The following is a 22952-nucleotide window of genomic DNA, read 5'->3' on the forward strand; positions in this document are numbered from 1 at the left end:
ACTATAGAAAGTTTTTCAAATCTTACTATTCTTCAAATTATTTTATGTTAGAACAGTGCCCTGTGTTCTTGGCTGTGCCATAATTCTGGCAAAACAGATTTTTGACCCAGCGTTGTTTTCTGTAGGTTACCTACAATGCCAGCGCCTGGCTGACAAAGAATATGGATCCATTAAACGACAATGTGACTTCTCTGCTAAACCAGTCTTCAGACAAATTTGTGGCAGACCTTTGGAAAGATGGTATGAATCACAACTCTAAACCATTAATGTAGTTTAAAGAGAGAAACTTGTACTAGAACTGTTCTGTCAACACTCCCTTATGAGTGGGAAACAAGCATGAATATGATGAGTGGAAGAGATTGACCTAAGAGACAAGAGTACTCTTTTCTAAATAGTTATGAAAAGCATATTAGATTGTTTTAGTAGTACTTAACCATTTCCTTACTTAATATTATTCAGCCACGCAATAAAAAATATTAGTTATGCTACTACAATGTTATGGAATATATCAGACAGCTCATTTAATACACTGTCACTGCTGTTATGAAAGACCATGTGCAGTCCTTAACTGACATGCTCCTCTCCCAAAAATTCTATTACAATTCTCTTCAGCAAAGTTTTATCTCAAATAACACCAGAAGAATAACTGTATGTATAGAAAACACTGCATTTGTTTAAAAATTTTCCATGGACCTTTAAGACACATACTACACTACACATATTTAATGGTTGTCACACATTGTAACACAACCTACTAGTAGGGATACTTTGCAGGACTGTCCTTTGTAGAGCAGCCATAAAACACGTGCTGTGCATTCAATTGTTCCATTCTTCCACTACTTAACAAAAATCCTTATTTTTGAGTTAGACATAAGTAGACTATTTACCTAGAAATATCCTGTAATGCTTTCATTAGCATGCTTCAATTGCATCAAAAGTATTTTGGTCCTCTTTTGGAAGGTGCACTTTAGCAATGGCAGTGAAAAGTGTAATGCGAGGTGAAAGAATTTATATAAGCAGTCCCATTCACATATTCTTTTATATTGCAGTGGATCGTATTGTTGGTCTAGACCAGATGGCCAAGATGACTGAAAGTTCACTGCCTAGCTCTTCAAAAACCAAAAAAGGCATGTTCCGTACTGTGGGCCAACTCTATAAGGAGCAGCTGACCAAACTGATGACCACCTTAAGGAATACCAATCCCAACTTTGTCCGTTGCATCATTCCAAATCATGAAAAAAGGGTAAATATCAGACGATCAATTTTCAGACTCTTGGCACACTATTCATGCTGTTCACTGCATCAGCACACTGCAGAACTGAAAGATGTGTCTTCAGACATAGATATGTGCTGGTAACATCTTTGCAAATTTCTACTGTGCTAAAAATACTTTTTGTTTCCTTTTCAGGCTGGCAAACTTGATGCCCATTTAGTGCTGGAGCAGTTGCGCTGCAATGGTGTCTTGGAAGGTATTCGTATCTGCCGGCAAGGGTTCCCCAACAGGATTGTCTTCCAGGAATTCCGTCAGCGGTAGGAATCCCTTGCTCAGTCCTAACGTAGGGTTTAAAAGGGCTTGCATGCATGTTTGCCTGTACAAAATAATCTGACATTTTTCCACCTCTCTAACATCTGTGTCTTCTGGCAGATACGAAATTCTTGCTGCAAATGCTATTCCTAAAGGATTCATGGATGGGAAGCAGGCTTGCATACTGATGGTAAGGAAAACAACTTTGATCCTATTGATAATCAGATCTATATCTCTCATATAAAAACTGTTGGGAATGAAAAGAATAATTTTTAATACTCTAAACTTCAGCACTGTAATTAACAAATATCCCTGTTTTCCTCCAGATCAAAGCACTGGAACTTGATCCCAACTTGTACAGAATTGGACAGAGTAAAATCTTCTTCAGAACTGGTGTTCTGGCACATCTGGAAGAAGAGAGAGACCTGAAGATCACAGACGTCATTATTGCCTTCCAGGCTCAGTGCCGAGGCTACCTGGCCAGAAAGTAAGAATATGTACTAACAAAAAAAAATATCTTTGTCAGTGGGTTATCTGCAGTAGCCTTTAGTTCTCTGAATAACAAACTGAAGATATTCAGACGTTTTATTATTAGCTATTTTTGCTAGTATTGCTTTAGAATTCAACTTGTGTTTCAGCGTTTACCTAAAAGAACTCACTTCTTGCCCAGAAGTAGCTTACTAGTATAGCAAGAAACAATTACATTGTGAGGCTTAAACTCTCCATACAGGAAGCATTCTAGGCAATGACCCATCATTTAAACATATTTCTACTAATAAGACAAGGTGCATTATAGCCTACAAATGGAATCTTTTGCACTGTTACAATACAAATAGCAGTACCACTGGCATTTATAAAACAAGACATAATTTCTTACACAGTTAGAGCATGAAGCACTGGAGTCACTTGGCACAATCTCAGTTAATACACATCACTGAACTATTAACAGCCTTTTTCTGCACACTACCAAGGTTTCAAAATTGATGATCAAATAAATTTAAACATAATAGGTTTCAATAAAGATAACCAGTGTGTACTCTCAATGCCCATATATTTCATATCCAGAACTGTTGGCACAAACCAGAAAGTATGCATATCTACTGAGCACAAACAGAAACAAACAAACCAAAAAACCCACTAAAGACTAAATAAAATACTGGAAATCTAAACAGAGCTATCACTTTTTCTTGAGAACGCAGAGGCACTATTTAAGTGACAAAAGAATTTGTGCAGATTTCTCAAATCAGCAGTCTCATGCCATGGCTTCTTTGCTTAATATGTTTGCCTTACAATTTGTATTCTCAGACTAAACAAATTTGCTTTGTGTTTCTTATCATAGGGCCTTTGCCAAGAGACAGCAACAGCTGACTGCAATGAAGGTTATCCAAAGAAATTGTGCTGCTTACCTGAAGCTGAGGAACTGGCAATGGTGGAGACTGTTCACCAAAGTGAGTAACTGCTGTCTGTGAATCTCAGCTTTACAAAAGTAATGGACTGCACAAGACAACAAGTCATGTCAGGCACACTCCCTGCTCAGTTCATCACAGACGACAGCAAGAGCTTCATTAGCTTCACAGAAGTTTGGAATAAAAGACACACTGGATATTCTTTTAACACTATTAACTTTAAAGTTAGTTTTATCTTGGGATGAAAAACTAATTAAGCAAAGGTCTATGTAAGATTTAGTATGTCTTAAATAACTATTTTAGTTGCCCAAAGTGAAATAATTTCACGCAGGTTGACAATTAGAACAAAAACCAGAATTTTGTGAAACATACAGTAATGTGTCTGTGTGGAATCAGGAGCTCCCTAAGTTCCTACTAGCCACTCAAACAACGTAAGTGTTTGAGGCTTGGTTGTTTTGTTTTTTTTCCTTCTTCAAGAATGGCTTTCTATACAGTACTTATAGCCTCTGTACATTCTCAGTGCACAAAACCAGCCTTCTAGTGTTTCAGCAAGTGATACTATTGGAGGTAGAGGTGCTCACAAGACTTCAAGAATTTATGCAGAAATGGTTATGAATACTGCCAGGGCTTGCTGATTTAAAGATGTTTACACCAAATATGGTTAGACATTATTTGCCCACTACCTGAACGGATACAGGTAGTGCTACCACCAGCACCAGTCATCCTGACACCATTAAGTGCTGTATTCAGTAAAATAAGTTGCTGGTATGATTCTTAATTTTCTTTTTGCTTTCAGGTGAAACCACTACTACAGGTCACCCGCCAAGAGGAAGAAATGCAGGCCAAGGATGAAGAGTTGCAAAGAACTAAGGAAAGACAACAGAAAGCAGAGGCTGAACTGAAGGAGCTGGAGCAGAAACACACCCAGGTGACTGACAGATCTAAGCCTCTCCGAAATATTAGCCAATCTCTTGCCATTTCCAGAAGCTATTAGGATAAAGTGGCCTGTTTTCCTGGCACTTATGAATATATTCATAGCAATGGTCCAGAACAAAAGTTCAGTGCAAACACCCAGTAACTACCACAGAAGCCTAGTATCTGCAGAAAGAGTTATGGTACAGATACCTATGTGTATATTATGACTAGTAGAAAGACACTGTGGGGACAACTTGCAATCTAAATTTTAACTATCTATACATTTTATCTCCATAGCTTTGTGAAGAGAAGAATCTCCTTCAGGAGAAACTTCAGGCAGAAACTGAACTGTATGCTGAAGCTGAAGAGATGAGAGTCCGTTTAGCTGCGAAGAAGCAAGAGCTGGAAGAGATTCTGCATGAGATGGAGGCCAGAATTGAGGAAGAGGAGGAACGCAGCCAACAGTTGCAGGCAGAAAAGAAAAAGATGCAACAACAAATGCTGGTAAGGAAGCACAAGCAACAAACAGACAGAGTAACCTGTATCTCAGAGAACAGCAGGTGATAGGACCTGAAGCTTGCCAATGAAAGACCTTGCTATGCAGCCCTTAATAGAATGTGGTTAATGCCACTGAAGTAGTAACAAACAGATTTATGCTGTTTCGTCCAGAATTCTTTATACATCATCTTCCCCACCCCAATTTTAAATTATTTTCTGTAAAAAGTCAAAAAGTATTACAGATGGTCTACTTCTTAGTAAAAACAACCAACTCTCTAATTACCCCACATAGACTGACAAACATTATGCATTTCCTGTAATTTAAATTGTATTTTATTTCCAGAATTCATGATTTCTTTTTCCCTTCAAAGGACCTGGAGGAACAGCTGGAAGAAGAAGAAGCTGCGAGACAGAAACTGCAACTTGAAAAAGTTACAGCAGATGGCAAGATAAAGAAAATGGAAGATGATATTCTTATAATGGAAGATCAGAATAACAAGCTAACAAAGGTAAACATTGTGGGCCCATTTTCTTACTTTGCGAAAATAGTGCAGGATGAGAGAAAATCTCTTCAGCTAGAAGAGGAAAAGGTATATTTCTGATTTTGGGTTTCATGGGTAGACATTCACCAGACCATCAGCCCAGCCTGTATTGAACAAGTTTCTGATAATTTTCCCATGCTTTCTTGAACAATTCAGAATTGTGAAAAATACTAGTATTGAGGTCCCCTGCGGTCACAGTATCTTAAAGGAAATCCCCACAGTAGTCAAGCACAGTCATTGGAACGTCTTAGCTTTTCAACCAAACTTCATGATTAAAATTGGAAGTAAACATGTATTCACATAGTTCTTGAAGGGAATACTCCTCTGAATTATGCTCTTCACTTGCCAGCCAAAGTGAGTGTAAGATTCTAATAACAGCAGATTAGAGAACATGGGAAATTTCAATACTGCCTCTGTACTCAACAAATTGAAACATACTGCTACAATCTCAGAACATCCAAAGACAGTATACTGGACATTTTTTATTTGGTACAGAGATGCTTCATGATGTCTGATGACAGACACTTTTGTTAACAAAACTATTTTACTCTTTTTCAGGAAAGAAAACTCCTTGAGGAAAGAGTAAGTGACCTAACAACAAATCTTGCAGAAGAAGAAGAAAAAGCCAAAAATCTTACAAAGCTGAAGAACAAACATGAATCTATGATTTCAGAACTGGAAGGTAATATGAACAAAGATGCTTTATGTCAGATATTTGCTTTGGTACATATAAAAAATAAACAACAATAAAACCTGGAGCGAACTTCTAAAAACTACGTGTTATCCACTTTCATATGCTGAAACCATTTTGTGAATGACAATCACTGAAACCCCAAAATGCATAAACCATAGATAGCTTTTCTTTATACATATATAGAGTAGAGGAGAAGAATTTGGGGGGAAAAAAGTGTTTCTGGAGAAATATATATATATATATATTTAGTGGCTGGAAATAAGTGATGATAGCAAGGTATTGCATGTTGCTTCAGAAAGACAGTAACTTGCACTTAAATATATAGCCTCACTGAAGACCAGAATATTTTTGCATCCAAGTTCAAGATCAGATGAAAGCTCCTTGCACTAGCCCACTCTCATGACCCAAATCTTTACTTTTTCAGTGCGACTGAAAAAGGAAGAGAAGACCAGACAAGAACTGGAGAAAACAAAGAGGAAGTTAGAAGGAGAGTCAAGTGATCTGCATGAGCAAATTGCAGAGCTCCAGGCACAAATTGCTGAGCTGAAGGCACAGCTAGCCAAAAAGGAGGAAGAGCTGCAGGCTGCTCTAGCCAGGTATTTGCTCCTGAATCTACATACAAGTTAAAAATCCCAGGCTGAAACATACATCTCTTTCCTTTCCAGTCACAGAGTACATCCTGCCTGACTTTCTGCTGAAGATGCTTACACTATTGTTTTTTCATAAACAACTTAACCTTATGCCCAGACATCAATGAAAACACTTCTTCCCAAAGGCCTTAGTAATACTGCCAAGTAAAGAATAAAAAGTAGCAATACAGTTGATAGGCAAAAAGCATAAACCATGATTCCTACTGAAGTGATCATGTACAACTAAGTATTTCCAATTTATTAAGATTAAAATCGCTCCTCGAACATAAACCTTTAATCTCTGTATACTGATGTCCTGAAAATGAAATGATACTTTTTAACATAGAAAATTAAACTCTTTCTTTCCAGACTTGAAGATGAAACTAGTCAGAAGAACAACGCCCTCAAGAAGATCCGAGAATTGGAATCTCACATCTCTGATCTCCAGGAAGACTTGGAATCTGAGAAAGCTGCAAGAAACAAAGCAGAAAAACAGAAGAGAGACCTAGGTGAAGAGCTGGAGGCTCTTAAGACAGAGCTTGAAGATACTTTGGATACCACAGCCACCCAGCAAGAGCTCAGGTATGGAGACTTTGCCCACAGATGGAACAATTCTAGACTCTCATAGTGATGGTCTCCAACATATAGAGAATCTAATTCAGGTTACCTAGTTTTTTGTGTTTTTTTTCCTGGAGCTAAGTACCTAGTTTTCTGTCTTAGGCACCTAAATAATTCAGTCTTGTACTTAACAGTCTAAACTCTTCCCCTGATGTTTCACACTTCAGGGAACCCATTTCTGTTAACTGATCTCAGTACAATTTCTGATCTTGTCTGTCATATGTCCCATGAAAACTATCTCACAGAATTTCTTTAAATTTTTGCACTATCTCTCAACATGAATTATAACTAGACTAACTTTACAACTATGTTGGAGTGCCATTTTCCAAGTGACTGGAATGCTCCTATGTGCTCTTCTCCATTTATGTACGTCTTCTTGCAGAGCAAAGCGTGAACAAGAGGTCACTGTGCTGAAGAGAGCTCTGGAGGAAGAGACTCGAACTCATGAAGCCCAAGTCCAGGAGATGAGACAAAAGCACACTCAAGCTGTGGAAGAACTAACAGAGCAGCTGGAGCAGTTTAAACGGGTAAATAGCAATCCATCCTACTGATAACCACCCACTAAATAATATGAATTCCTTTTACAGAAAACTCCTTCTTCATGTTTGTAGGCTAAAGCAAACTTGGATAAGACCAAACAGACACTGGAGAAAGATAATGCTGATCTGGCTAATGAAGTCAGGAGCCTGAGTCAGGCCAAACAAGACGTAGAGCACAAAAAGAAGAAGCTGGAAGTACAGCTGCAAGATTTACAGTCTAAATACACTGATGGAGAGCGTGTTCGGACAGAACTCAATGAAAAAGTTCACAAACTACAGGTAAAAAGGGGGTTTGAACTTTTGCTATGACTTGGACTTGAGTAGACCAGTTAGACTAAGTTCATGTGGAGGTACATTTGGAGGAATCCTTGCCTTATTAACTTCAGTTGGAATACTCTTTTTTTTTTTTCTTTTGGGTGGGGTTCAACTGTAAGGCTCCTATTTCATTTATCACACCATTAAACAATTACAACCACTCATGGAAGTGAGAGTTCTTAGTTTAGGATTCCCTGTGTTGTGTAATGCCACCACTGTTTCAGTGACAGTGCTGCATATTTTACAAAGATCTTGCTTGTTTATTGCTGTGTGGTGGCAAATGTCAATAGAAATAAGGATTCTGGAAATTGATTAAACTGATTAAACTCATAAGATGCATCCAGAAAAAATGAAAATAGAAGTGGAATGCTTACTTATTTGTGATTTAGTTCCCAAACAGAGAACAACTAAAAATATTTTTAAGTAGCTCTTTGGTAGATTTGCAATGCCCAGCAATACTGATCAACCATAGTTACAAGTTAGTTCATAGCAGCAGTAAGCTTCTCTCACTAATTTTAAGTTAATGGATAAATAAGAAAATATAACCAAAGTATATCAGCTTCTCTCAAACTTGAGAAGAGAAAGGAAAATACAGGAATTCACTGCAAGTTGAAGGAAAAACAGGAGATGAATTTTCAGCATTTCTGTTATTCACCTGAACAATAGTATTTTTCACAAGTGAATTCCTAGAAATGCTGTCTGGTATTGTGGTATATACAATATATTAGTACTGTCTTATGATATGTAGTAATAAAATGCTAAGGTAAACTCCAGAAAGAAACAGTGTCTTAATACATGTCACAAAGACAACATGCAGACACTGTAGATTTTCTGTATAGGATTTAATTCTACAGAACCCCACATATTGTCCAGAAGAACTGCTACAAAGTTTATGATTCTCCTAAACTCTCAATGAACTAGAAACACTTTTAGTGCTCAAGATGACTCAATTCAGAACCTGTTCAAACATTAAGACTTCAATCTAAAGCAAACTAAAAGCAGAGAAAGTTGTTAAAGTTGTGCAAAATAACTGAGTGTTTTCACTTTGGTCTCTCACAGATTGAGGTTGAAAACGTTACCAGTTTGCTCAATGAAGCAGAAAGCAAGAATATCAAATTAACTAAAGATGTGGCAACCTTAGGATCTCAGCTACAAGACACACAGGTAAACTTGTATCTAGTAACAGCTCATCTACAATTTTAAGAAATATGCTGTAAGAAGACCTCAGCTAATGACTGCCTTGCTGGTTGATGTGATTACTGTAGGAGCTGCTTCAGGAAGAAACACGGCAGAAGTTGAACGTGACTACAAAGCTCCGTCAGTTAGAGGATGATAAGAACAGCTTGCAGGAGCAGTTGGATGAAGAAGTAGAAGCAAAACAAAATCTGGAGAGACATATTTCTACACTGACAATACAGGTATCAGTGCCATACCTAAGTCATTAACCATCACCAAGTTTTGTCAGTAATTCTGGAGGCTTCAGCACAATATATAGATCTTCAGGAACTTGTGTTGTTACCTCAGATGGCATCAATGGAGCCAGAAGACTTCTTTATCTTCTGCTTTATGCTAAAGAGTATCTTTAGCATATGTATATATTGAAGAGGTCCCAAGGCAGTTTTTCACACTTGGCCTGTATGTGCATACTAGGCAGGTAGTCTGCCAAGTCAAATTAGAGGTAGTCTGCCTGGGTCAAATTAGAGGTTCTGTGGTGTTTTCTCCTAGTCCCCTTCTATGCCAAGCTTTGTTGTCACTGATATAAAGATTTCTTTTCTGAATTCAAATTTCAGCTCTCCGACTCTAAGAAGAAGCTACAAGAATTTACTGCTACAGTAGAAACTATGGAAGAAGGTAAAAAGAAACTCCAGAGGGAAATTGAAAGTCTCACACAACAGTTTGAGGAAAAAGCTGCTTCTTATGACAAACTGGAAAAAACCAAGAACAGACTCCAGCAGGAGCTGGATGACCTAGTGGTGGACTTAGATAACCAGCGTCAGCTGGTCTCCAACCTGGAGAAGAAGCAGAAGAAGTTTGATCAGGTGTGGATTTAAGATTCTCCTTTGCTGTGCTAAGTCCTGACTTCTCTGTGACTCACAGGGAATCAACTAAAAGATGATACTGAAAGATAAAGCAGGGTCAAAAAATAAGTTAAGCTCGAATGAAACATATCATATAGCAGATAATTTTTATTTATATGCTTTAATCAAAATGGAGATTTCTCTTTGTCATTATCAACTGACAAGAAAGTTGTAACAGAAAAAAACCTTATACTAATATTCCTATGTTAATACTACCATTTTATAGATGCTGGCTGAAGAGAAAAACATCTCTTCAAAATATGCAGATGAAAGGGATAGAGCTGAAGCTGAAGCCAGAGAAAAAGAAACAAAGGCTCTGTCCTTGGCCCGTGCACTTGAAGAGGCATTGGAAGCCAAAGAAGAACTGGAGAGAACAAACAAAATGTTGAAAGCTGAAATGGAAGATCTTGTTAGCTCCAAAGATGATGTTGGCAAGAATGTAAGTTTGGGGCTCAGGATGATTTCCACAATAACTTAGATCAGCAGCTAACAAACAGATAATTGTTTTCAGTGTGGGAAGTTTTCTGTACACACACATTCATTCAGCAAGATCAGGTATTTTGTGCAGAACTCCAAGTTTGTTCCATTTGCATCCAAACCTTCAAGAGACTTGGCAAAGTAATTGTAAGTTACTTTTATTCTTAACATGGCTTCAAGCCTGAAGATTGATTTCTAAGATTGAAAAATATTAAAGACTTTCTAATTCATTTAGTAATTTAATAAAGAACTTTCAAGTTGTAAACTCTGCAAATCTCATTTTAATGATTATATTTGACTTTACCACCAGTTAGCATGTACTTGCATAGCTGCAGCAAATTTCCACTGTTACATTACCAATCACTTCCTTTATTACAGTGATAATATCACTTCTAACACTAACTAACTAAATTCACTGGTGATACTTGCTTGGTTGATTAAAATCAGTATGTAATAAAGTGTAAGGAATCTCAGGTTGTTTCAAGGGAGACTAAGTATACAAAAAATAGCTCAAATTATCTCATTTGCTGTCCGCAGCTGATATTTTCAGATGCGGCCTATATAGAAAATAAGCTGGGTTTAACTGGATTTATTTTTGTATAACAAATCTATAAATTTCTCCTTAAAAGGTCCATGAATTGGAGAAGTCTAAACGGACACTTGAACAGCAAGTAGAAGAGATGAAGACACAATTAGAGGAGTTAGAGGACGAGTTACAGGCTGCTGAAGATGCCAAACTCAGGTTGGAAGTTAATATGCAAGCCATGAAAAGCCAGTTTGAAAGAGATTTACAGGCCAGAGATGAACAGAATGAGGAGAAGAGGAGGCAACTCCTTAAACAGGTATCATTTTACTATTACAAACACAGTAACAAAACCAAAAAACCTGAATATCCCCAGCCTCAGGCCATTACTAAAGCACTTTATATATATAATGCTTTCTTATTATAGTAAAGATAGCATAACAGTGTTATATTTTGCACTTCAGTAGCAAATGCACAATTGCTAACAGATGTAGCAAGTCAACACTACAGTCAATGCAGTAGAAAACACATGAATTATTTTCCCTAGCACAGTAAATACTACTTTTCCTATGTTCTCAGAGCAAGTGAAATAAGACAGCTTCTGATATGTCTGCCTTCCCAAAGCACACAAAATAGATATCAAAGCATTGGAAAGGGAAACAGACAGGACAGAGCCTATTTGCACATTGTTACAGCAAGCAGAAATCCCATAGTCACCTTATTTCCATAAGTACAGTCCCACAATGCTGACTCCTTTGGAGAATCTTCAATTTTTGAACACAATGAAAACACATTTTAACTGCTAGTAATGCCACAATTAATAGACACAGATTATGTAGATTATCCAGATTTACACAGAGTGTTTAAGAGTTTTGAAGAATGCTTTCTATACGTATCTTCTCTAATGATCAGCTCCATGAACATGAAACGGAACTGGAAGATGAGCGGAAGCAACGAGCCCTGGCAGCTGCAGCCAGAAAGAAGTTGGAGGTTGATGTCAAAGATCTAGAAAGCCAAGTTGATTCTGCTAACAAAGCTCGGGAAGAAGCCATCAAACAACTTCGCAAACTACAGGTATGTAAAGCCCACAAATCCATTTTTTTCTACTCTCCTGTCATATGCTGACAGATAAACAAAGAATTGGAATATTCATAAAGATTAAGATGGCACACCCACAAACATGAAAGGGAAATAAGGTCAATAGGCATTACAAAAACTACAGTGCACAAGTGGAAGCGTCACTCTCTTTAGAATAATATTTAAGAGTCTCCCAACATATGCTAGCTGATCTCTACAGAAAATACACAAAGGCTTTGTGATTCTGTTATGCTTATGTTCTATTATGTGCATATTTCTTTACATTGAAAATGTTGTAAAACTAGACAAAAATAAATTTTCATTATTCTTTTCAACAAGGCTCAGATGAAGGACTACCAACGAGACCTGGATGATGCACGGGCTGCCAGAGAAGAAATATTTGCTACAGCCAGAGAAAATGAGAAGAAAGCCAAGAACCTTGAAGCTGAACTCATCCAGCTTCAAGAGGTAAAATGGAAAACTTTTAAAGCAGTATTATACAGAATATACATGATCTTAAGTAGCTAGACAGAACTGCATTGACATGATATAATACCTAGAGATGGCAAATTAAAAACAAAATTTGTAATAAGTTTCATGCACTCCAATGGAGTTGTTGGATATACATCTGAGCATAGCCAGGTCAAGCTGAAAAAAAAAAAAACAACAAACACCTTGGAGGAAAGCACAATTCAGGTTTAAAGGGAAATTAACTCTAGGATCCAATACAAATTGTTCTCAATAGCTAGAAATTCTTCCCTGACATTTATGATTTAGGAGTTTATTCCATTAACCAGACAACCAATATTAAACCAATTTTAGAGAGTACATAGTTGTGTAACTTTGTCAGAACACTTGCTTATTTCTTTGCTATGCTGCCTTTTCCTTCTCTCCTAGGATCTGGCTGCTGCAGAGAGAGCTCGCAAACAAGCAGATCTGGAGAAAGAAGAGATGGCAGAGGAACTTGCAAGTGCTACTTCTGGAAGGTAAGAATAGACTGGATTATTCACAGAGCTGTACGCATGCTGCTGAAAATTGTGTGGTTGCCAAGAGAAGGCATATTCCTTCCCAACAGATATCCAGTCTTGACAACACAACATGTATGTATCTGACTGGTTTCCTTATTTGATTTTCTTTTCCTTGTGAATTATAGGTAGTTCCTAATAGCTTTATGTGCATTCAATTGGTCAGAGCCATAACTGTACATTTCTTAAATGTAAACTTACAGAACAAGCCTACAGGATGAGAAACGGCGCCTAGAGGCAAGAATTGCCCAGCTGGAGGAAGAGCTAGATGAGGAGCACAGCAACATAGAGACAATGAGTGATCGCATGAGGAAAGCAGTGCAGCAGGTAGAGTTCATTACAGCACATGTGTCAATTTGTTTGCATTCCAGTGAAAGTTATTTGCAGCTTTGAAAATATATTTGGATAATTGCCACCATGAATCACCACCTGTCATTTCCCTGAAAGTTTTTGACAGCATCCATCCTTGCCCTTGCAGGCAGAGCAACTGAACAACGAGCTGGCAACAGAACGAGCAACTGCACAGAAGAATGAAAATGCCAGGCAGCAACTGGAGAGGCAGAACAAAGAGCTGAGGAGTAAACTGCAAGAGATGGAGGGAGCTGTGAAGTCTAAATTCAAAAGCACAATTGCTGCTCTGGAGGCCAAAATTGCTTCTCTTGAAGAGCAATTGGAACAGGAGGCCAGGTACTTAGGCTTGCAGTGGGCATAGACATCCATTTATTGTTCCAGTTAATGAAACAGAGTAAACAAATGCGTGTATTATTTGTGTAATCAGGTTCTCAGTAGCATTAACGTTTGGTAAATTCTCTCCCCACATAACATTCCTTAGGGATATGGTCACTAAAATTGGAGTTGATACAGATTCTGAGTGAAAACAACTTTATTGCTGAAAAGTTCTACCGGTACGGCAAGAATCTGCCCCCTTACTTTACCATGCGACCCTAGCAGATTCTCTATTATACACTGTGCCATCTGTAGCATTATTTCCTGAGGAAGTCAATTTGTGTTTTAGATCTCCTTATCCCCTCAGGAACTTATCATGCAGCAAAAACACATTGCTTTTTATTTGTTTGTTTTTAATCAAAGACATTTACATTTTGCTTAGAATTCATCTATTACATTCAGATAGGCCTTTACCATATGGTTCCCTGGTGCCACATCAAGCCACATCACCAAATGTTGCATGTCATTCGCAGAGAGAAGCAGGCTGCAGCCAAGACGTTACGCCAGAAGGACAAGAAGCTGAAGGATGCATTGCTGCAGGTGGAGGACGAGAAAAAACAAGCAGAGCAATACAAAGATCAGGTATGAGTCTGCATCATAAAAGTCTTAGCCAAGGGCACAGAGATTTTTGAGTTTTACTGAAAACTTTCAGATTTCTACCTTTCCTAAGAAAGCAAGATTCCATGTTATATCTCAAAGAAGGGTCTGTGCTAGGACAGCTATAAAGCCTTTTGCTAAAAGATGTGACAATTTGATTTTTCTTCCATGATGAAAGAAGTGCCAAAGCACTAGCCCTTGTCAATAAACCAGCTGCAACAGTCTGACTATACACAGTGATATATAGGACTCTGCACAACATCCCTTTTGGTACACAAATAGAGAGCATGATCACATTTTGTACCCTATTGAGAGATTTAACTTTACATAACATGTATCAACCTGGAAACCAGAAATGCAGAGTCAGGACTGTGTAGCAAAATAAACAAGTAAGTTTGCATCAACAAACTTAACTCCCACAAAGTAGTTATATTTACGTTTTTAGATTTTAAGTTTTGCCTTTGATAGAGCAGAAAACTCTCAATAGAAATATGAAATTTAAATGAGAATCTAAAGCTATCAGATGTATTTCAACTCAAAGAATTACTTTGATTTTGTCTTATAGGCTGAGAAGGGCAACCTACGACTCAAGCAGCTGAAAAGGCAGCTGGAGGAGGCTGAGGAAGAGTCTCAGCGTATCAACGCAAACCGCAGGAAGCTGCAGAGAGAGCTGGATGAAGCTACTGAGAGCAACGACGCCCTGGGCCGGGAGGTTGCAGCACTGAAGAGCAAGCTAAGGTAGAGTGCCTTTGTTTGAGGAAAAATTGAGAATTTAGTATTAAACTAAAGAAGTAAAAAATAATCTATTCAAGTAACAAACAGACACAGATAATGAACACAAGGAGTAACTTTGCAGTGTAAGCTTGGCAAATGCAACAAGAAGCCAAAGTCGGAAGGTGAAGTGCATATCATGGACTGCAGTAGTCTCTGGATTTTAGCTGAGAGATAACAACTGTGACAACGTGGCACAGGCCTTACTATTTTTCTATCTGAAACTCCTGTTGACTTAAATAGGAACAGAATTAGGCTTGGTTGCTTTTGAAAATACTCCTGTGGCCAGATATATTTCTACAGTTACAAATGGGTAGAAATGGTCAAGCTTTTCATACACACATGCACAACTCATATGTAATGACTGTGATAAGTCTTGCACATCTTCACAGACAGCGAAAGGCAAAGCAGGTTATACAACTCTCATTCAAAGATTTCTGGACCTCACCTTTCCTTATATAGGGTCATCAGACCAAGGAAAGACCAAAATATTATTTTGCATTTTCCTTATTAAAATTGACTGGGAAAAAGATAAAGCTGTGAACAGTCAGATACATACCTGAATTTTCCTGCACTTGTTGGGTCTGAAAACACTAAGACACTGAAACACAGGCTGACTTGATTTATAGGAAATTTCTGTATCTGCATCATCAATCTGTAGAATTCTGCTTTCTACCTAAAAACAAAAAGTAACTCAAATCAAACTAAAGCACCTGCCTAGTTGTGTTCTTGCTGCTGTAGTTGAGTTTTTCCATTGACATGCATGCAACTTCAGATGTAGATACTTACTTCAAAGCAAAGAGTTAGGGATGTGGTAGCTTTCTCTATTAGTACCCCCTTGGTTGGTACACACTACTGGCTGTGTTACGAAGTAGCTGCTGCATTCAGCATTTTTTTACATAGAAAAGGATATTTACGTTGAATAGCAGATTATTTTTGTTTGACCTGAATGTACTGTAATTGGCGGTAATGTACTTTGTTTAATTATTTAAAAGTAATATACCTACCTCTGATCATGACTATGTGCTTAGTATAACTGCCCGGGATTCTTTATCTCTGTTTCAGAGGGACACAGGAACCTTCGCATGACTAAGCAGGTACCATGCCTTCAACTTTGCAGCTAGCTTGTGTTGTACAAATTCCATTTTCTTTGGCCCAAGTAAAAATTATGTGAGGTTTCTGCAAACTGTGAAGGCTTGGATATCTTGGCATTAATTTTTTTAAAAAAAGAAACAAATATTACAATAATCTAGCTAGCATCAGCTGTTCATCAGCAATACAACTTTCTTACAAGTAGGCTACGTACTGACGTAGACTTACCAGTGTTGCATTCTCACTTATTATAAGCTCTACCAACAGAGTACCCAGTAAAGTACTCTGTCATTTTCTGCATGTCAATTGTTTTGGTGTTTTTTTTTTTTTTGCACCTATTTACAGCCAAAGATGAAAAATTTGTAAATCAAATACACCATTAATTAGTAAAATTGATTTAAAGCACTAATGAACATGAAGTGTCACAGCATGTTAAGTGTTTCACGTTATTTCTTAAGCATATTGTAATGTTGACTCTAAGGTAAGATCCTACCTAATTCACAAGATTTTAGAATACCTTTTGCATGTGGTTTATTACACATTTATGCCATCCAATCATGAATAAAAGGAAATTGTGCCTTTTGTTACGTAGCACTGTGCCTGTGGTTGCTTACAAATAGCTATTACTAAGGCTTTTAAAACTATTTTGCAGACATTACCTTGCTTGTCTACAGTGTGTTGCTTGTCTACTGCTACTGAAACGTAAAGCACAGAGACAGAAATTAACGTGAACACTGTAATACAGCACAGCATTACATTACACGTCATCACGTTTTCTAGAAGTAGGAATAACACCTGCTGTTGCAAAAAAATTAAAGAGCTACTGCCTTGTAATATTTGTATATCTTCTATTTTACATATGCTGAATTTTGCTGTGAATACACAAATATTTAAAGAAGCTGTCTTGTCCTTGCATGTGCCTTTTAGTCAGCCTAATTTTCCCAGAGCGTGATTCAAGCATCACTCCAGTAGCACTTGTTCAAAGGTAGACTAAATAGATGCTAAGCAAAACACTAATGCTTAGGGCTTGCCTCAGCTGTATGCATTACTCTAAAGGTACTGATGCAGATGATCACAAGAATATTATCAAAACCATAAACCTGTTTAAGATTAACAGATTTAAAAATTATTTATAAACAGGACCAGTACCAATTTGAAAGAAGTTCACTTTTTTTTTGTAGCCAAAAACGTACTGCAAGACTTGGTTACACTCTTTCTGTTACTCTCCATCAGTAACATGTTCTTTTATAGTGCTTCAACGAACTACAAGAGTGTAAAAAGTCATTTGACAAATGCCTTGTAAATAAGTCTAGATAGCAAGAGACCAAGGAGGAAGGGAGCCAAAGAGCTCTTCCTGGTGAAGACTGAGATCTTCATTGATAAGATCCAACAAATTTATTGACCAAACTAGAGCTAAGTAACAAATATCTGTCATCATGAAGTAATAGATGCTGCTGGTTTACTCTGTCAAACACAACAGAGTAGAAACATACCCTTATCTTAAAGTCTTCTAGTACATGCTTCAGAAGAATAAGTAGATCTAAAGTGTTATTCTCCAGCTAGTTGCTTGCTCACATAAAAATTAAGTTACCGTAAAGGGTTGGAAAAACAAAACAAAAGCTATATATGTACACTATGTGTTCTACCTTGGAAACACAGGTTTGGTTTGTACTCTAAAATAAATTAGGCCAGCCAACATTCTTATCTACTTTCTAATATGGAAGACTGAACTTTGAACTTTAATAGCTACTGCAGAAAGGACAACCCTGGCTTAGTCTTTTGCAAGGACAAGACAAGCCTTTAAATATTTACACATGATTGCTGTACCCAAAAGTGCAGAGTTGGATATATTTTTTTATACCAAATTAGTCATTTTGGCATAACATTCAGTGATCATGAATTTATTTTGTTGCTTATGTCTGTGGTCTCAAGCCTTTACAAAGGTTTGCTTAATTAAGAGCAAGTGAGAGGCCATGTTACAAAACTCCAAAGTTTTGTAGCACACAAGCAATGAAGGCCAAGATGAGACATACTCATCTTCTGTCTCACTTGCTCGCACCTCCCAAACATATTAACCTTGAGGACCAAAGTGTCCCTGGCTTGGGCTGTAGCTATGAAATCTATGGGGATGGGAGGGAAAAGGGAAAAGAAAAGGGGGTAAGGTGGGAAAAAACATTTTATGCAAGCTCTTTTATCAGACATCACCTCTGCTGAGTGTCAGCATATGAATTATAACAATTCCAAAACACAGTGATGGCTTCCTCCCCCTATTGTGTAAAAGGCTGGAGCTAGTCACAGCACAGCCTAGAACATCACGTCACAGCACCTGTGATACTCTGAGCAACACAGCCTGACTGTGGGATCAGAAAACACCCACTGACACCCACAGCACTGCTCCAGTCTCTGGCCTCACTAGTCTTCTGTAACCGGTGAGCGTATTCAGACTGTAGGTCAAAAATTCAGCATGAGCTTTCTGTGTCTTCTTTATCTCTGAGAAAGGCAGGATCAGTGCTCCACTGATGATGTGGGGAAAAGCAATTCCCTTTTCCCAATCCTTTCTAAGCACACTCAGTTGTAGTCCCATAAGGGAAAAAAAAAAAAAAAAAAAAAGGAAAAATAGGGCATTTGGAGCAGATGAAACAATTTAGAATAGACTTCAAGGACAAGAACAGGAATCCCATTGCAGTTCCAAGCAAGTGGGAGTCTCAATCTGTCCACATGTTAGCTTTAGATGCTACAGAGAAGACAACTATGTTAGGTGCCCACAGCTCTTGGCTGTTTCTGTTTCAAAAACCTCAGACCCACAGGTACTCTTACAAAACTCTATGCTTATTTGTAAGGGCTGTAAATGACCTAACATCTGATTTTATTTTGTTATTGCAGGAGGGGAAATGAACCAGTATCTTTTGCCCCACCACGTAGATCTGGAGGCAGAAGAGTAATTGAGAATGCAACAGATGGAGGTGAACAAGAAATTGATGGAAGAGATGGAGATCTCAATGGAAAAGCCAGTGAATAAACACGCTTAAAAATTGCACTGCAGCAAGGGGAGGGAGGATGATATTTAGCACTGTTTAAGTCTACTTTTAGTGTCAAGGTCACACACACCCACTCCTCTGATGATGATGAAAGCACAACTGCCTTGTCTCCAATGTATAGATTCATGTTAAAAGTACTCCAGAACTTTTACCATGGAATGTTTTTGAGAAGTTTTGTTACAAATTCAGAGCAATTCACGAAGAATCTTCCAAGAAAGTGAGTTCCAGTAGTTCAGACAATTTAAATCTCAGTGAACTGAAGTTTACAAAGGATTTGTAGGACTGTTGCAGGAAAAAAGGCATTGGTCAGTTAATCTTTTCTTAAACTTTCATTTTGTCTTAAGTATTCAATATAGTATTTTTTTTCCTGGTTACTACACCCCTGATGCACCATTCACAAGGTGGAAATGCCTTTTTAATCACATACTGAAAAATAAAATATCATTTCTTCAAATTAAATCAACTGTTACAGTTGTATATGCACCATGGATGTGCTTACACACTAATAAAAGTCTATAAAAACCACTCCAATATTCTTGTGTGCAGGTGTCACTTGGGTGCAATACAACATACCAGAAGGAAACGGGAGATGCAATACAACTTGTTTACAACTCAAATACCTTTCTGAGAACGTCAACTGTGACTGCTAGAATGAAAAACTGATATCTTCTAAATGATTTCTTTTGAAAGAAGACATGTACATTCAGCTGAAAAAAAAAAAAAGAGACAGGAAGCACGTGAGACAGGCTTAGCTACCTCATGAAGACATGGTGCTGAGAAACCCCAGGACGTACCCAAGGATGGGCAACACCTACAAGAGACTTGTAGTCTCCTAGTGCAACATCCAGGAAGCAGATAGGGCTCCAAATGCCTGTGTTTAGATAACTGAATGCACATGTTTAGTCTGCATGCATATGGGTAGTTCCCACTAAAGTCTCTGAAAGCAGGCTGGAAGCAAATAGAAACAGCAGGCCATGCTAGACACACTGATCTAAGCCAAGTTATTTGGTATTAAGGGATCAGCATGCAGTTAATTTTATTTTTGGATCACTGCAGCAGGTCTGCAGCCCACTCCTGGCAACTACCAGGACCTACTGCCAATCCATGCAGCTTTATGGTCACACTGGGGCAGTAGAGAACCACACACTTAAAGTCAGGAAGATTAACTCTAAACTGAGTACAAAGAGCTTCCTTGATGTCTTATATCATACTGCAGATTAATCTTAAAGCAATGTGACTACGGGAAGAGCAAATCATGCAAAAGCATCCATCCTTACCACTGATGATCACCTTCTACAACTAATAATTATTCCACAAGGCACAAAAATCACAAACATGAGAGCTTAAGAGCAGAAAACATTTAGCCAGCAGAATCAGACCCCAAATAATATTCTTTTTTGAGCAAATAGAAAAGGAAGAGCTTAAACAAGAATCCATTCAGAGTGATTACGATGACAAGCTGGTGAGGGGATGAAAGCTTTTCATTGTATAGTCAGTCAAGAAGCATAGCTCTGTTATCACATTCAAGAACTGGCTATAAAGCTGGTAAACCTGCACATGTGCAAAGGAGATTGAGGAAGTCAAACTTCAATAAAATGGTCTTAAGCACCAGTAAAAGGATTAGAACTTGTAAACCAAACATCATGCCCTTTTAAAATGACTTTATCTGGATAACTCAGAAGCCTAACAGTCCAAGCACTACCTACCACTTGAGGAACTTAGGTTCTAGACCCCATTCTGCAAAGCAAAATAAGCTCAAGAGATATTTTTTTTCTTTGTGACATTGCAGAAAGAACTCTTCTGCAACAGTGTCCTAACTGCTGGTTTTGGCTGGGACAGAGTTGGTTTTCTCCATAGCAGCTTGAATAGAAGACCATGAATAAATTCCTTATTTTGCCTTCCTTGCAGACACAGCTTTACCTATTAAACTGTCTTGGTCTCAACCTACGAGCGCTGTTCTTTTTTCCTTGAACTTTTGCCTTTCCAATTGTTTCCCCATCCCTCTGGACACACAAAGCAATGTATGATATTAACTACCTACAAAGGTTAGCCCGTAACACCAAGCTACAGTTCCTCTGTCAACAGATGCATCATTACAGAGGCGACTGATCTGCACTATATTGTTTTGACAGTTCTCAATAGCATTCCCACCTATAGTCTGTTTACATCTGTAACCACATTAAAAATACATATCTGTAGAGTATAATATCAGTAGCCACTTTAATTTCAAATCCGTGGCTCCAGCAAAGCCTTGACTTTAAGTCTCTACCTTACGTCAGTGCTGACTCCCAACCTGAACAGAAGTCAACTGCTTACTAAGCAGGCAAATTCTGACAAGATCATACAGAGAACTCATCTTGAGTGATCAGGCTACACGGTCCATTGAGTTCATGTGACAGCACAACTAATGAAATAGCTTATGCTTTAGCTCCTTATGGGTAAGAAAAGAGTGCCAACTCTGTGTGACAGAAGAGGATAGAAACACTAGAAGAGATTACAGCCTCAGTTCAAGATTTTAAGAGTAATGCCAAGCACTGTGAAAATCCAGAAGGCACCATTAGCTATGGCAGTAACATTCCTTAGAGTAGGAAACCATGAGAACAAGAAAGAAATGTAGAAGAAGATACATTATTTGCTGAAATTATATGCATCTTTAGCTTCACTGATAAGAAACAGCAAAGAAAATGAGGACAAATACTTATGCAGTAAGCATGACAACTTGCAAAAAAAAATTTCAAAGTGAATAATTAGCATTCAAAATAAGCTTTATTCTGCTCCCTAGTTAAGCCAACTTTGTAGATGGCTTGAATAATGGGAATGGTCTGTGGTTATTTTCTATTCCAGAGAAATAGATGAATCAGTAGTAGTTTTCACATTGAAAAAACAAAATAGTTATGCATTGTCATGTAAATTTCTCCCTCTCTCCCCAGATATAAAAATGTTTAGCCATTACTGCTTTTGTAAGTCTAAGCTTATCTAATGTGTATTAATACTGTGAGTGTGCTTCATTTAAAAAAAAAGTAGTGTATTTCTGTAGGGAAACATGCCAACTTAAAGAACTCACTATTCTGATTTACTTGGCCAGCAGAAAGGACTTTTCAAGCTAAAAACATTGCTAAATTTGTAACAGCTGAAACATTTCTCATTAAAGAGCAACAAAGATAAAATGAAATAAATTCACAAAGACCCAAGGCACAGTAATACAGGCAGGTCTGGAAAGTAGTAAAACCCACTTATCAATGTGTTAGAACTAGAAACTCAATCAACAGCCAGGCTTTGTGAGCCACAATATAGCAAAAGTATATCTATAGACTAACACAGGGCAAAGTTCTCTACCACCTGGAATCTCCTGAGTACCATAAGTATTAAGCATTCCTCAACTTTTAACTGTTATCTGCTCTTCAAGGTAAATCATTATTTACAAAGCTTCACCACTAGGCAGAATTTCACATAGAGAGATTCTGACCAGCAAGCAACCTACAAAGAACCGAGCAGTTTCTCCATAGAAATACACCTGTCTCTATCTATAACCACTCCTCTAGCTTTGATGACTGCACCAGAAAGCCAGAACACCAAAGGTGATTTTATTAACCGCAAAAGCCAAAACCTAGAGTTGCACAGGTAAAGCGTAGGTAAAGCAACAACACTTTAACTGGCAGTGTCAAAGCAGGAGTTATTCACAGCAATGAATATTGGAAGCAATTCTATGTCCTGTGCTGCTAGACAACATTGCTTCATCACACTACCCACACAACACAGCATAGAAGCCAGAAGGGCAAAGCCATAAGATGCCATTATCAACAGTAGCTTCTTTTTCAGGCCTCACCTACTCTTACACTTCTGTCTGGTTGCCTATTGATATTCATG

At 37.9% G+C, this 22952-nt stretch overlaps 1 protein-coding gene and 1 long non-coding RNA gene across 3 annotated transcripts in view; one reads left to right on the forward strand and one right to left on the reverse strand.

Annotated features, from left to right (window-relative positions):
- LOC116237478 (uncharacterized) overlaps positions 1–18179 on the reverse strand; it is a 43173-nt gene extending 24994 nt beyond the window's left edge. Inside the window, exons 1-2 of the long non-coding RNA XR_004168737.2 lie at positions 16707–18179; positions 15515–15631 (exon numbers count right to left, since the gene is read on the reverse strand). This is a non-coding gene — a long non-coding RNA (uncharacterized LOC116237478). The remainder of the gene's footprint in view (positions 1–15514; positions 15632–16706) is intronic.
- The window catches only part of MYH11 (myosin heavy chain 11), a 55970-nt gene extending 36365 nt beyond the window's left edge, over positions 1–19605 (forward strand). The window contains exons 15-42 of one of the 2 annotated variants that reach the window (XM_031606669.2): positions 126–240; positions 1050–1243; positions 1409–1530; positions 1646–1715; positions 1852–2012; positions 2865–2973; positions 3728–3859; positions 4144–4350; positions 4716–4853; positions 5445–5568; positions 6005–6176; positions 6579–6791; positions 7210–7354; positions 7439–7645; positions 8741–8845; positions 8947–9099; positions 9472–9720; positions 9986–10198; positions 10866–11078; positions 11672–11833; positions 12176–12304; positions 12734–12822; positions 13065–13188; positions 13340–13548; positions 14061–14169; positions 14750–14922; positions 16021–16052; positions 18931–19064. In XM_031606669.2, the coding sequence (XP_031462529.1) occupies positions 126–240; positions 1050–1243; positions 1409–1530; positions 1646–1715; positions 1852–2012; positions 2865–2973; positions 3728–3859; positions 4144–4350; positions 4716–4853; positions 5445–5568; positions 6005–6176; positions 6579–6791; positions 7210–7354; positions 7439–7645; positions 8741–8845; positions 8947–9099; positions 9472–9720; positions 9986–10198; positions 10866–11078; positions 11672–11833; positions 12176–12304; positions 12734–12822; positions 13065–13188; positions 13340–13548; positions 14061–14169; positions 14750–14922; positions 16021–16048 (4065 nt within the window). In that variant the 3' untranslated portion in view covers positions 16049–16052; positions 18931–19064. Of the gene's footprint in view, positions 1–125; positions 241–1049; positions 1244–1408; positions 1531–1645; positions 1716–1851; positions 2013–2864; positions 2974–3727; positions 3860–4143; positions 4351–4715; positions 4854–5444; positions 5569–6004; positions 6177–6578; positions 6792–7209; positions 7355–7438; positions 7646–8740; positions 8846–8946; positions 9100–9471; positions 9721–9985; positions 10199–10865; positions 11079–11671; positions 11834–12175; positions 12305–12733; positions 12823–13064; positions 13189–13339; positions 13549–14060; positions 14170–14749; positions 14923–16020; positions 16053–18930 lie in introns of both variants that reach the window. The other variant, XM_031606668.2, reaches the window with a different exon arrangement.
- Positions 19606–22952: the final 3347 nt, after the last annotated feature.

Source organism: Phasianus colchicus, chromosome 16 (genome assembly GCF_987193195.1).
Source record: "Phasianus colchicus chromosome 16, bPhaCol1.hap1.1, whole genome shotgun sequence".
Classification (NCBI taxonomy): domain Eukaryota; kingdom Metazoa; phylum Chordata; class Aves; order Galliformes; family Phasianidae; genus Phasianus; species Phasianus colchicus.